Source organism: Quercus suber, unplaced genomic scaffold (genome assembly GCF_002906115.3).
Source record: "Quercus suber isolate HL8 unplaced genomic scaffold, Cork oak 2.0 scaffold_299, whole genome shotgun sequence".
Lineage (NCBI taxonomy): Eukaryota > Viridiplantae > Streptophyta > Magnoliopsida > Fagales > Fagaceae > Quercus > Quercus suber.
Genome location: NW_027069755.1, coordinates 596,100 through 610,570, shown reverse-complemented (window position 1 = coordinate 610,570; position 14,471 = coordinate 596,100). Strand labels below are relative to the sequence as shown.

Here is a 14,471-nt window from a genome sequence, read left to right as displayed (position 1 = left end):
GTTAGGCTGTTTATTGATACAAACCTTACCTAATGTAGGTCAACAATTTTTTTTGATCAACAATTGATATCAACCTAAGTTATATTATTATTAAAAAGTTATGACATGCTCAAAGTCGGAAGAGATAAAGACACAACAACACTATCACTGGCCAGAAAAGAATGGCTCTGATACCAAAAATGTGGGGAGGGGACGCACAGCTGAAGAGATGGAAGCAGAAGCACGGTATAATATATGTTGAAAATAAAATATTGAAAGTAAAGAAAGCAATGTAGAACCAGCCAAGAAGGCGGTATTGCAGTTATAATAAAAGTGCAAGTAATTTAACACAATAATAAGGCAGCAGAACTGGTCAAGCAATATATATCAAAATAATTCAAAGTAAATGAAAGCAATTTAGAACCGTTCAAAATGGCGGTAGCAACAAGTAGTATATTAAACAGAAAACTGAAAATACTTATTATTGAAAGTAAAACAAATACTTACAATAGTAGTGAATACAAGATCTCAACAGCACAAGTTAATAGTTACAAAGTTTGAACTAGTTCTAATTACAAGGTTTGTAGAAAAAGTAGTAGTAGGAACAAGGTAGTAGAAACTCTCTAACTCAAAGGAAAACTTCTAAGGAAAGAAGGTTTTCTAAGGAGAGAATTCTGAGAACAATTCTGTGAAAAATTCTAATCTAAGCTCAATGGACAGCCCCCCTTAAATAGGCAAAATTTTGGAGTGAACAGTAAAAGTGAACAGTGTTTTTTCCACTTTTTGATTTAAGAATCAGCTAAAAATTTTTGTCCTTTTCTTCAACCTACAATGTCCAGACTTTGTCGGAAGAAACATGGCAAGACCAAAGTATGTGGATTCCCTTCTTTTTCTTTTTCTTTTCAAGAACTCCAATATGAGCCTTAAGGAATATCTTTATTCCTAAAGGCTTGTCAGACGCATGGGATTACACAGAGACTTCACAATATGTGCATGGGCTTGTCAGACACATGGGATTACATAGGGACTTCACAATCACAGCAGGCGCATAGGACTTCATCATAGCATTTTTTGAATATTGTAATATTTTTAGCCATTGTTCAGGCTAGACAAATAGAGAAATCAACTATCAGTCAATTGCAAGATCAAGAGTATCTTGAACAAACAGTTTCTGAATGTAGGAGTAGCATGGGAGAGTAACTTTATCAGTGAGAACAAGAATTTCAAAACAGTAGCACTATAGCAGTAACAATAATCCGAGGAGGCCACTCATTAGTCAGTGGAAGGAGCATCGAATGGATAACCCTCAAAAGGATCAAAAGGATCTTGTAAAGAATCACATTCATGCTCATGGTAAATAACATATTAATTACAAAATCCACAATATAAAATTGGCACATTTTTAAAATTTTACCAGAAAAAATAAAATAAAATAAATGGATCCAGGATTTGATCTGTTCAATAAGATAAGGATATATTAATTAAAAAGAATATAGAATTAATTTTTTTTTAGCACTTAACTTGTTTACATATTCAATTGTTCAAAATACACTATTGGTGTTTATTTACGAAGTTGTGCACCATGGTGTTTAGTTTGTTTGGAGTTCATCGGGTTTTGCTGAAGCCTAAAGAGTGTTATGGATTTGCTAGTTTCTTGACGAGATCGGTTTTGGTCTGTCATCAGAATATGATTATTTGGAAAGCTGTACCCCATTGTTTGATATATAGCACATTGTGGCAGAAAAGAAATGGACTATCTAAATGGATCTTAAAATTGTTATTCTTCAAATCTTTTTCCCTTGTGCCGCTTCCAAGCCAACCTATTGTGAAGAAAGTTTTGTGATTCCTCTCGCTGGATAGATAGCACCTGACTTGCATTCAAGAGTTGAGAGCCTAGAGTGGCCACACAGACAGAGACCAGACAATCTATGCTTAATAGACAATACATAAAAAGATGGACTGTTGTGTATGACACATAATTTGGTCAAATCCTTCTAGCCTCCAATGTAATCTGAATTTCTATAATTTGGTCAAATCCTTCTTTAAGAACTTGGATTGGAATATCGTTGGAATTGGTCAACTATGGAAACTGATTTTTGTTGTGTAAGTTGGACTAGCTATCAGCATCACCCATACGAAGCTTTGTTAATTTCTTGACTTCTTGTTTTGTTTTCTTTTCTCTACTTGAATCCTCCTCCGCCTTCCAACTCAAACGAGCCCCCCCATCTTCCAATTCTCCACCAAAAAAAAAAAAAAAAAAAAAAAAAAACACACACACCTGTATTTCCCTCTGTCATTACCTGTATTTCTATCTGTCAATATTTGGTTTACCATTGCACAAATCAACTTATACTCGACTAGGCACGAGCACACATGCACTCTTGACACTAGCACAACCCAAAATAACAAAGTCATTGAAAACATAGAAAACAACCTTACCAAACGAGAATGACCTGACATATATAACAAGATATTACTCTTGGGGTGGTAATCAATGCAAGCACAATTATACATAAAGGTGATAGTCAATTACAAGTGTGCATGAAATGAATCACAGCTTTTGCTTATGTGGAATACTCAAAATGCTATATAATGACAAGTTAAGCAGAAGACTTAACGGTCAATTTCAATGGCATTCCCCTAGTAATGATTTTGCCTCCAAAACAGATGCCCGAACATTTTGCAGCTCCTCCTTCATCTTCTCTGATAAGCAGCATGAATGACAACTTGTTGTACACTCCAATAATCCAGTTATCTCCTCCATGGCTGTAGACCTTGCATTTTGTAATTCTTCCACTCTCCTCGTCTCCATCTGCAATTCTTCCTCCACAATTTTCAACTCTGACTCCTTCAAATCTGCATCATACACATGCTGCTGGTATTCAACAATCATATTTTCAATTTCAGTCTTTCCATTCTCTCTCATCTCCAACAACGTCTCCTTCTCTTGGAGTACACCTTGTAGTGCCAGCTCCATCTCTTCCACAGACCTCAAACCTTTCTGTACCTCTGCTTGAACTGCTTGCATCTCTGTGTCTGCCTGTCCATACTTCCTGCTCAAATCTTCAGATTCCTTTCTTATGGCTCCAAGTTTTTCCCGAGACAGCTTCATCTCAGTTTGCAATTTAGTTTTCTCTTCCTCGGACTTGAGTAATTCAGTAGCTTTACCACCCAAATGTAATATTTTTGGTGAGGGGTCTATTCTCTCAACATTATCTATAGCAAAGAGAACTTTTTCGTTTTCTTGTTTCCTGTTTTCTTCCTCCAGTTTTGATTTCAAGGATGCAAGGTTGTTCCTCAATTCCACTTCAGATTGCTGAAGCTTCCCCTTTGCAGTCTCAATTTCATCCTTCTGGGTTTGAAGACGAGCCAATTCATCTTTCTTCCGGTCCAGATAAGAAGTTGAAGCAATTACCCTTGTTCTGGCCCGAGCTTCTCGTTGTTCAAAATAAACCATAGATGAAAAGAAGTCAGACAGAGTGTATTTGAGAGCTGAAAACTTATTGTCAATAAGAGATCTTCTTTCTTTCATTTCTATAGAAGAGAATTTAAGTGATTCAAATTGTTGCATCTTGTCCTTAATTCCATCTTCCATTTCTTCTATATTTCTTGAGAGCTTATTAACCTCAATAATTGCTTTCTCAAGTGAACCAAAATTAGTAATACTTTTAGCAGAATCTAAAAGTTGTTCATCTGCCCTTGTCAGCTTCATTCTGATTAAATTCAGATCTTCTAACAGCTTTACAGCATTGAGATTGGATGGGTCTGTTTCCATGTCAGAAAGATTCCCATCATCAGTCTGAGTTGCAGAATCTGCTTGACAATCCAAAGGATGTAAGCCAGAGGTGCCAGTTTCTTCATCAGATATTTTCACTTCATAGGATGCAACAGGTTCAACTAAATCTTTGCTTTCCTCCACTGACATTTTTGTTCCAACAAAGCAAGGAGGTCTATCTGACTCAAGATATGCATCTCCTTGAGGATCAGTTTGATTTTCTTTCATTACTTGAGAATCCCCAAGACCTAGGCCAGAATCAACTTCCACATTTAATCCAGAAATATTGTTTTCCACCGTGGGAATTTCCACTCCTCCAGATTTGGCAGGTTTCACAAATGCATGGCTTCTATCCTGCAGGTTTAAGCCCGGGAGACCTGTCTCCCCAATCAAATCTCTGACCTCCACAGACATAGGAAGTTCACCTGACTCAATATGATCCATGCCATCAACTTCAACAAGCTTTTCTGGGCAATCAAATTCTAATTTGGATTCACCTCTTCTCTTTCCAGAAGAAGAAAGCATCCTCTTTAGCTCATCCCTCTCCTGCATGGCTCTTTCATATAGACCCATTAATTTTTCGTTCTCTTCATTAATATCCAAAAGCTGATGCTCTAAGTTTTCAATCACATTTTTCATCTCAAACTCTTTTTCTTTGGCAAGTTCGGAGAAACCATCAGTATTCTGAGCTTCAGTGCCACCTTCTTCAGCCCTGTCAATTTTATTTGTAGTTTTGTAGTTACCTTCTGCAGCAGCCCTTTCATACAATTCAATGAGTTTATTGTTATCCTCAATCAAGACCTTAAGCTTCATCCGCAGTTCATCATTCTCTTTGGATAACATAATTGCTGTCTCATGAGCCTTTGCTTCTCTTTGACTTGCAGCAGCAATGGCATCAACCATTGTTTTCAGCTCAATTTGGTCATTCAAATTGATAATGGGAACGTCAGTTGGCAAAGAAGGAAGCTCAACTTGCTGTATTCCTTCTTTTGTGGTTCTATAGGTTCTCTCTTCATCAAGTTTTGTTACCAAGTCATTGACATTTCTGCATGATTTTATAATTAATAATGTTAATGGTTGAAATGACAAGAGAAGAAAAGTTAAAAATATCTTTAAAAAGAGAGAAAGAAAGAAACAAGATTCTACAAGTCACCATTGGCTATAGAATAGAGTAGGTCAAAGTGTAATATACCTAATTGGTTTATTACGCATTGAGACAAGATTTCAACGTTAAAACTGGTATAAGCAAATCACACAATTACCTTTCAAATTTTTCTTTCTCTTCCATGCAAAATTCTAGTTTCTTTCGGAGTGTGTCCATTTCTAGTTGGTTTTGTATAGCCTGTGATAAACAGAATTTGATGTACTCAATGAGAAAGAAACCAAATTCTATTTTATAAAATAAATTTGAAATTGAAAGAAAGAAACTTTGTATAAAAGAAAGCAACTAGAATACCTGCATGCGGAGGAATTCATTCTCCTCACTCACCGAAGACCTCCAAGGCGATCCAGGCTCCTACATTGAAAAATGTAAAAACATTAAATAGATTTTTGCATATACAAATCTGATGCAAAAAGATGAGTATAAACATACTGAAAATAAGTTGAGATTCATTCCCAAAACTCAAAAAAAAAAAAAAAAAAAAACTTCTAACAGTTTAACTACAAGGAACGTAGATATTTTTTAACCTTGAAAGTTCACAAAGGGCATGGTCATTGTTGCTGTTGTTGATGGTCCAGTTTTACATATGGTACTAATGATTTGCAAATATGCAGTTGATTGCAGGCTCGCAAGGATAAGGAGTTTTTCCCTTTGATATTATCTTTAACTTTTGATAATTTGTGAACATAAATAAGGACAAACTACGCATAAATAACTACTTAGGTGTAAAGTTCTAATGTTCAGGCAGCCCAAAGACTCTCAACATGCAAACTTACAAATAAAACTATCATGATACTACACAAAAAATAAAATAAAATAAACTAAATATTCATACTGGACAGTTGCTACTACTGTTGTAGAGTTGGTCCTGAATAATTCCCAAAATCAAGAATAAAAGTGACAAAGAGCAAACTGTTTCTTATTTAGTTCCTTATACAGACATCCTTTTGCAAGGTTTATGTTATTTCATCTTTCAAAGTAAACTCTCTACTTTTCTTATTTTTTTTATAAATAAGTTTTGGCCTTATGGGCAAGAGTTCAAACTAGCAACCTCTACTTCATTAGACATGGTTCTCAGCCGATTGACCTTAAGAGGTGTGACCCCAAGGATAAAATATCTACTTCTTAGTTTGCAGAGGTCTTAAAACAATGACTATTATTAGATACATGCATGTCATCAAATCATTCAAATGAGGATACACATGAAAAGAGATTATCACTTTTCAACTTTCAATTTCTAGAACATGACCAAATTACATGCCAGGAAAAATTAGCTACTGAACATGATGAACCTGGATCTCACCTGATTGGAAATCTGTAGATTACCATCATCCTGAACTTCTTCCATCACCACATCTGAATTTGCTTTCTACAATATAAAAAGTTTCAACATTTTAGGTTAACAAGAAAACTTTACACAATAAAATTACCTTAAGATTTCATAACAAAGCTTGGAAATAACCTGAACCATCGAGGGATCTGATTCATGCATAAGTTTCCAATCGAGTGCTTCTAGCAACTGCAAAATTACCCACAAGACATGCATTTAATTTCGGAAAGTAAGTTGGCCATAGACACTGAAAAAAAAAAACATAGGAAATTTAAGCAACTGTTTTACCTTGTTTTGTAACACCCCAATCTGTTCTTTCATCATCTCCCTTTCTCCTTCCTCATAGAATGACTTTAATCTGTAGGTTAAAGGATGAATAAGTAACAGAAGTACAAAGTCTTAAAATTTTAAATTACTTTTGGATAAAAAGATGTGGGTAAAATTTTATTTTTTTCGGGGAACAAAAAAAATCAAATGTATTTATAATTAGAAAATGCAAACAAATCATTGAAGTCCACAAGACAAACACTTAATTCCTGATCCTGGGACCTGCTAGGTTTCTCCCAATAGAACTAAGAGGCATACCTCATATGTGTTCTACTTTTGCATTACGCAAAACTTTTATATGATAGCAATATATGCTTTAACACATTTTTGAAGTGTTAAATTTGAAGAACTTTGATGAGATTGATTATGGAGATTTGCTTCCAATTTCAACTTCCTTTAATATAATTAACATTAACAGTTTGCTTAGTTCTTCAATTTTTACATTTTTATCAACGTGTTTAAAATAAATTTCTGCTGAACTCAGAGAAAAGGTAAAGAAAAAAATAACATGTTGAATGGAACAAAAAGATTCAAGCTGCATAAAAATAACAACAAACCTTCTAATTTCTTCCTTTAGCTGCAGATTTTCCATAGCAAATCTCGTCACTTCTTGGTTCCGAGCAACCTGACCTCGAAGGACCTCAATTTCCTTCCAATGTTCCTCCTTTTCTTTCAGTAAGTGTGTCTCTGCTAAAATCTTTCCAGAGGCGACTGCTTCTAGCCTCTTTATTGCAGCTTCTCGAAAACGTAGCCCCATTTTTAAAACTTTTATCTCATTTTCTCTTTGTTTGACCTAATTCACCCCAAAACATGAAAACTTTTATTAAAAAAAAAAACATTTTAAAATGATTTCAAAATCACAGAAAATCAAGTTATTATATAAAATAAAAGTAGTAAGAAAAGCAGCATTGTCAAAGGCAAGCCAAGGCACCTCTGAAGCCTTGATGCAAGACATGCCTTTAGTGACACAATCACCTTTTAGCACTTAGGCAAGCACCTTGCATAAATTTCCAGGCACTTAAGCTGAGTGCCTTTCTAAAAGTTCCTTTATTTTAAAGATAGACCAAATAATTCTTAGTGAAAGGGCTTCTTAACCGTCAGTAAAAGGATGAGTTTTTCATTAGCAAAGGTACTAAAATCAATATTCTTGAGTTTTTTTGTGGGTCCTAACAGATAAGAAAATGGCCAAAAAGGGTAACACCAATTGGGAAAAACAGTAGAGCACATGTTTGCAAAAAAAAAAAAAAATTACTATAATATTCCAGTGCATATAATTTGTGTTCATAATATGTATACTAACTATGTTCACTCAAACGAGTACCCCATTTGGCTCTTCATGCCTCGGGCTTAATAGGATTTCGATAACATACAGAAGTAACACAATTTATGAAGGAATTCAACGGCCATTATATCAAATATAAGGTTGTGACATCTTTTATGAATGCAGAAGCTGTTTCTCGCATACTTAACCATACACAACCTAATCAACCTACAACATTCTGCAAATATTTCTAGTAATGACTAATGAGCAGCTATAAATCCATTAAAAAGTCAAGAATAAGACAGTTTTTCAGACATACTAATTGCACAGCTGCCTGATTTTCAGCGGTCAATGCCTGTAACGCAATGTCTTTATCCTTCTCCCTCCTGAAAGCCCCAACAAGGGCAACTTCATAATCTTTTTTCTGAGAACACAATGTAACTCATTATATCAACAATTACAAGCCAAAAGATTTCTTAACCTAAAGAAAGAATAGTTTATACCTGAGACATCCTTTTACCAGAGGCAAGTGGACTAAATGATCCATGTAATCCTTCCCATTTAAAGGATCCTGGAGAACCAGGAAAGCCTAATGTTGAAGTATCATTGTCCTGATTTTCACCCTCACTTGCTAACCCCCGTAGTCGAGATACTTCTCTCTAAAAATAATACAGATGATACACATAAGAATTATTACAAATCACCAGAAAAGCTATAAGATATACATTGGTCTAGTAACACTGATAAAGAGAACAATATCCAATAGATGACTATCAATTAGTGTAGTGAGTGTGGGAGAGGAGAGTGAATTTTATTAATTGATCTAAATATACAAGTGATATTAATTTTATAAGTATAATAAAGGTTCTGTTAAGCCTACTAGTAAAGTCTTCATGGAGTGATACCGTCATCAGAAGAGAAAGGTACAAATTTATACATAATGAGAGAGCTAACCCGATTATTTTTTATTGATAAACTACACAGTGCACACACACAGTGGGTCTTGAACTAAAAATCTCACCCTCTGCCTTACTATTACAAGAAAAAGAGGTGTCATTTGAACTAAAGCTAATGGGAGAAAGGGATACCCTAATATACAGCTGATTGCTGCTTTCAAAATAACCCAGGAAAAAAATGATTCCATAAAGGTATCACTTTAAAGTACTCTCTAGGTTTAAACTTTAAACCTAGAGTCTTTAAACCTAGAGTGAATAAACAGAGTAGCAAGGTATCACTTTAAAGTACTCTCTAGGTTTAAACTTTAAACCTAGAGTGAATAAACAGAGTAGCAAGGTTAAGGTGTTTAACATCAGCACTTTATAAATACAAAAATAAAAATAAAAAAAGAGAGGAGAAAAATGAACCTCCCACCCCACACACACACGCACCCAAAAAAAAACACTATAGACAAATTACCAAACACTAATTGCAATCATTAAGTTTCTAGAAGATTTACAGTTGTACATGGTGTCCAATAAATATTTATTTTCCATACAAGGCATTAATAACTGGCTTACTTCATAAATCACCAAGGACAGATTTTAGAGAGAAAGGGTCAACACTAATGATGTATGTGACAGAAAGTACTAGCAGATTAGCACCTCAAAATAAAGGGGGAAAATTCTGTAATTAAGAATGGCACCTTGAGTTGTTGAATTTGTATCCTCATGGCAATGACATCTCCAGATGCATCCTCATTGACAATTGCCTGAAGAAATGTAACAAATGCTTTCAATAAGCAAAGAAATGGAGAGGTGTAAAACACATGCCTCAGCAAAATCAGATGAGCATCCACAACAAGAGTTCAAATATCAGAACTAACAGTGTTGTTCACAACTAAGTTCAATATTTCCCATGATCTTATCAGACAAAAAGGATAGACAAATAAAAACGAGATGAAGTCATGTATCACATGAATTCTATCATCTGCTAGTACATCCAAAGTAGATGCCTAGATGGAACATCCTTATCTACTACTGGAATACCAGCAGCATACATACATAAGTTGTGTACAATTAAAAAAGAAAACCTAGCAAGTAAAAATCACGTACATTGTTCTTAATAAATTTAGCACGTTGTGCAAACTTCAATGTGCTTAGTGTCTCCAATGAACAGCTGCAAAAAACCACCAAAAATGTTACACATAAACAAAGATAACTAGATAATTCAAGCTTACTACTTTATGTAGAACAAAAAATTTACAAAATCAGAACTATGGGTTCAGTTAAGAGTTAAGACAACACTCTTTCAAAAAAGTGGAATAGAAAATGAAGGAACAACATTTATCTATAGGAAGTGAACTCTAAAATATGTGTGTTTTGTGTAGATATATACAAAGATAGATAGGAAAGCTCAAACATTATAGCAATGAATTTTTAAAAGAAAGAGATTCACTGACCAACTAGAAGGACTGATGTTTGCAATTATAGTTGTTTTCGAATTCCCTCCTAGAGAATCCTGTAAAGAATAAAACAAAAAATTTAACTAGAGTCATTAGACAATTTTAAATCATTATAGCAAGCTTTCAGATTGTACTAGAAATTCAGACTTAAGTTACCTTTTCTTCATATAAAGCATTACATTGTTCTAGCAATTACTTCATCATAAACTCATAGTTACTGCCAAAATTTCCATCTATCTGAACAATAAGTATTTTGCATTCATGGCAATGTTTGCAAACTAACTGCAAGCTCCATCCACTAACTCTCTTGACAATACTAAAGAAACTTCGCCTTAAGAAGGGGAGGGAGGAGGAAAGGGAGTCCTTCCACATAAAAATAAGCCTACATTGCCCAAGTGCAAGAAATTTGTACGTACCGTTTCAGCTAGGTGCAATAGTTACTGCAGAAACTATACTTGTATCCCTAAAAATATATATTTAAAAGATTAAGTTTTTGGCTGTGTTCCTTATGTAACAGACTAACAGCTCTAACAAACTCTCAACCTATTATTATCTCACATTCAAATACTGATCTGCTCCACATTAAGAAATGTGATTACTATGTAGCAAGTTATAACCCATTAACAAAGTAACACTGTGCATCTCAGAATTATCTTCTAAAAGATATCACCACCTACCTGAAGCAAAAATGTTAGCTTAGAATCCCGGTAAGGAACATGGAGTGACTTCCCATTTGACATGTTCACTAGGTTCATGATCACAAGTCTGCATATATTAAAACCAACTGCATAAACGAATTGTAATATAAAGCCACTAGATTAAACATCAATAAGAAAAATAAAAACAAAAATGGCTGATATAATTTTTTAACCAGTCATAATAATAGATGAAACACACCCCAATGTCGAAAGAGACTTGTTGATATTGGTAGCTTCCTTGAGACGTTCACCTTCAGCACCAGAACTCTTCTGCCTGTGATCAAAACATATAGACAGCAGCAGCGAGTTAAGTTGCAATTTATAAGTACAAGTTTTTAACTCCACTTGATGATATGAGACATTCTTCTTTGCATTGACTTACCTTTCGGATCCAGCTAAATCAACAAGATTAAGCCGAGCAAATCGATGGTGACTTACACCTTGGGAATCCCACTGATAATTAAAAAGACAATTAGAATTATCAAAAAATATATGATTTGGAAAATAGAATGAAGAACAATAGAAGGAAATGAGGGGAAAAAATTACCATAAATTTTACTCACCTTACTCTCAATGATGCAAGTAAATACACTGTGAGAACGACTGCTAGCACGATTCATATTAGTAGCAGCTACCTTTCTGTTTGATGCCCCCTGGAAACATAAAAAAGGGAGGATTATAAAAATTATGTGCACTTAACCAATAATAATAACATCCATATCAAGTGGCTAACTTCTCTACAATCTTAGACTTAGACTGCATGTAGGACATATAAAAGTCTTTCTAGTACATAGTCCAAGTAAGAAGAAAATGATTCTATATATGATTAATTTACTCAAACTATATAACCTTTTAGATTCACCAAATATTTAAGAGTGCTATGTTACTATGAATAATGAAGTAGCACAAATAAAAGAGCATATCATAATGGTGTTATATACTTGAATAAGTTGTTGAATAACATCTCGAGCACTTGTAACTTCTATTTCCTTCAGGTTCTCTACATAAACGCCTTTCTTAATGTCTTCCCTTATCTGTAACATAGACACCAAAATAAGGAATTAAGTTTCCTGGCATACTAATCAAAACAAATGGAGCAGCTCAAAACTTCAATGTAGCCATTAATCCAACAAGATCATAAGAGAAATTGTTCTCTATTTTTTAATGACCTCATAAAGAACAGAAATTTGCAGAAATATAAAACTCTTCCTGCACTAATAATGTGCATTTTTTTGTAGGCATAACTGGTTGGTCAGAACTTTCAGCAGAAAATTATCCATACCTGCAAGTTATTAGAGGATGGCTCTAAAAGATCAAGAATCTGTTCATTGTATATTTCCAAAAATGAGCATTTACAAGTAAATCTCAACTTTTCATCTCTACGAGCCTCTTTTTCCTGCATACCAAAACCGAGCCATTGACAAATGCATTGAATCTCTTGCAACAAATAAACAAAGGTAGCTTAAAGAGTAAATTTTATATCGATGGGACTAAAATTTGGAAGAAAAGAAGTAACAGACAAAATAAGACTATGATCAAAGGTTTAACCATATTTGCTTGTCGAGAAAATTTCAGGCATATATAAAGACACGGGAAAAATGAAACACATTTTACATGTTCAAATCAAAAACTAGAATATAAAGATATAAAAATTTTAGAAGTTGAAATGGTTTCATATAAAATGTAATTTTTAAAATATTTTTTGATAGATAGATATATAGATAGTGGGGGAGGGGGAAGATGGGGTTTGAATTACAAATATTACATTAGGCACCACAAAGGGGGTCACTACCATCGAGCTATCACTTGAACCCCAAAATGTAAATTAAATATACCTAGTAATAGGAAGAAACCTCAAAAATATTAGTTACAAATGATCATATGTCATATGTCATTGGTGTCTAATCCAAATGATCATATGAGAAATGACGTGAAGCAGAGGACTCTTATGTAAGTACACACATAATGCCAATCCCAGGGTAGTTAGGCACATACCTTTTGAATCCTTGTGAATAAATGTTCAAATACTCTAGGTGTCATCCCACAATTTACACTGTGTCTTCGAGTGCCTCCCTCAATGTCTCCAAGCATTGTGTGAGTTTTTCCGCTTCCAGTCTAGATACAAACAATTATATATAATATAAGCAATACTAGATCATAAAAGAATGCAAGCTAAATTTCGAAAATACATTAAACTTTGCTGGCAGATTAAGTATAACATGCTGGACAGAACTGGCACAAAAGACGTTTGAACTATCCAACATCATTGTCGGGGGAACTCACTTGGCCATATGCGAACATGCAACTGTTGTAGCCTCCCATGCAATTCTCTACCATCGGCAATCCAGCCACTTTAAATAGTTTCTCCTGTTGTTGCATCACTTAAATGAGTTCCAACCATGGCATTGGGAAAAAACACAACTAAGCGCAACAGAACAGACACAATAATCAATCTAATAACGGTACCTGGCTGACATTCTCGTCTGCAACAACATCAAAGGTGAAGCGTGACTCGGGGTGCCCGGTCCAAGTAATAGTCTGACAACTCTCTTGCCTAACACATTTGGTGTAGCCTTGTAGTGATATTTCAGTACTACTAAGCGGACGGACTCTAATAATAACCTACACATTATAAGATCCGAAAAACAAAATAATTTGAGTCAAACAGTATTAAATCACAAAACAATAATATCTTTGGGGGAAAATATCATTCTAAATCTTATGGTTAAGGGGCCATAACAAATTAAACCCTGAGATTTCAAAACCCGACCACAATGAACACGTTTAATTTGTTACCTTTTGAAACTTCAAGGTTTAATTTGTTACATTTGAAACTAAAATGCTAAAATTTTTAGCAAAGGAAATTTACGAGTTCCGAAACCTGATCCCATGAACAAGTAAAATGCCTAAAATTTTCTGATTCTAACCAAGTTCTGAAGCATCCAATAGAACTTTTGGTCTTAAACAAAGCATTAACTATTTAATTAGGGTTTTCCTTCTAATCAAGCATTCAATTACATAAAAGTGACAAGAAATTCACATCAATTAACGATATCAGTACTAGTAGCATGAAATTTAAAGACCTAAACTAAGTTACAAAGCAATCAAAAAAAGCTCAAAACTCACTCTTATATACATATATTCACCAATTCTAGCTACGCACCTGCACATTGTGATCTTTCCAGAAGGAAGGGTCCTCGTCGAAGTCGAAGCTCTGCGTGGACGAAGATCCGGCGACGGAAACGGTGTCGTCTTCGTCCCAGTTAGAGATGGTGCGAACCACCGAATTGGAGTGCGCAACGGCGGCATTGTTGTCTTTGGAGGTAGATTTGAGAAGATCGGGAGAAGAGTTCGTCGAAGAGGACTTGGAGGCGTGGTCATGGAACCCGAACCGGCTCTTGATTGCGCTCGCCGTCTCCGATATGAACGCCATTTTCATCAACGAGTTTCTTTGTTGCTGTAGTCAATGTGAGAGAGAGAGAGAGTGAGAGAAATTTTGGAGGGTGAGATTTGAAATTTAGGAAATGAGGGAATCAAG

The 14,471-nt window shown here is 34.8% G+C and overlaps 1 protein-coding gene across 1 annotated transcript; it reads right to left on the bottom strand.

Moving 5' to 3' along the window:
- Positions 1-2,414: 2,414 nt before the first annotated feature.
- On the bottom strand, positions 2,415-14,471 carry LOC112009326 (kinesin-like protein KIN-12E). The gene is made up of 22 exons (XM_024041655.2): positions 14,097-14,471; positions 13,400-13,555; positions 13,217-13,300; positions 12,929-13,048; positions 12,216-12,329; positions 11,875-11,967; positions 11,497-11,586; positions 11,316-11,386; positions 11,133-11,207; positions 10,913-11,000; positions 10,233-10,291; positions 9,886-9,949; positions 9,477-9,542; positions 8,338-8,493; positions 8,154-8,258; positions 7,131-7,366; positions 6,535-6,604; positions 6,379-6,435; positions 6,220-6,285; positions 5,211-5,270; positions 5,017-5,096; positions 2,415-4,799 (listed from the first exon to the last, which is right to left on the bottom strand). Exons 1-22 carry the CDS (start codon positions 14,370-14,372, stop codon positions 2,606-2,608), a joined length of 4,380 nt encoding a protein of 1,459 aa, XP_023897423.2. The 5' UTR covers positions 14,373-14,471; the 3' UTR covers positions 2,415-2,605.

Coding starts and splice junctions, on each gene's coding strand:
- LOC112009326 (XM_024041655.2), bottom strand. CDS start 14,372: ATGAAAATGGCGTTCATATCGGAGACGGCGAGCGCAATCAAGAGCCGG. Junction 13,556..14,096: donor GGAAAGATCACAATGTGCAG/GTGCGTAGCTAG, acceptor TATAATGTGTAG/GTTATTATTAGAGTCCGTCC. Junction 11,968..12,215: donor CATCCTCTAATAACTTGCAG/GTATGGATAATT, acceptor TCTATGTTACAG/ATAAGGGAAGACATTAAGAA.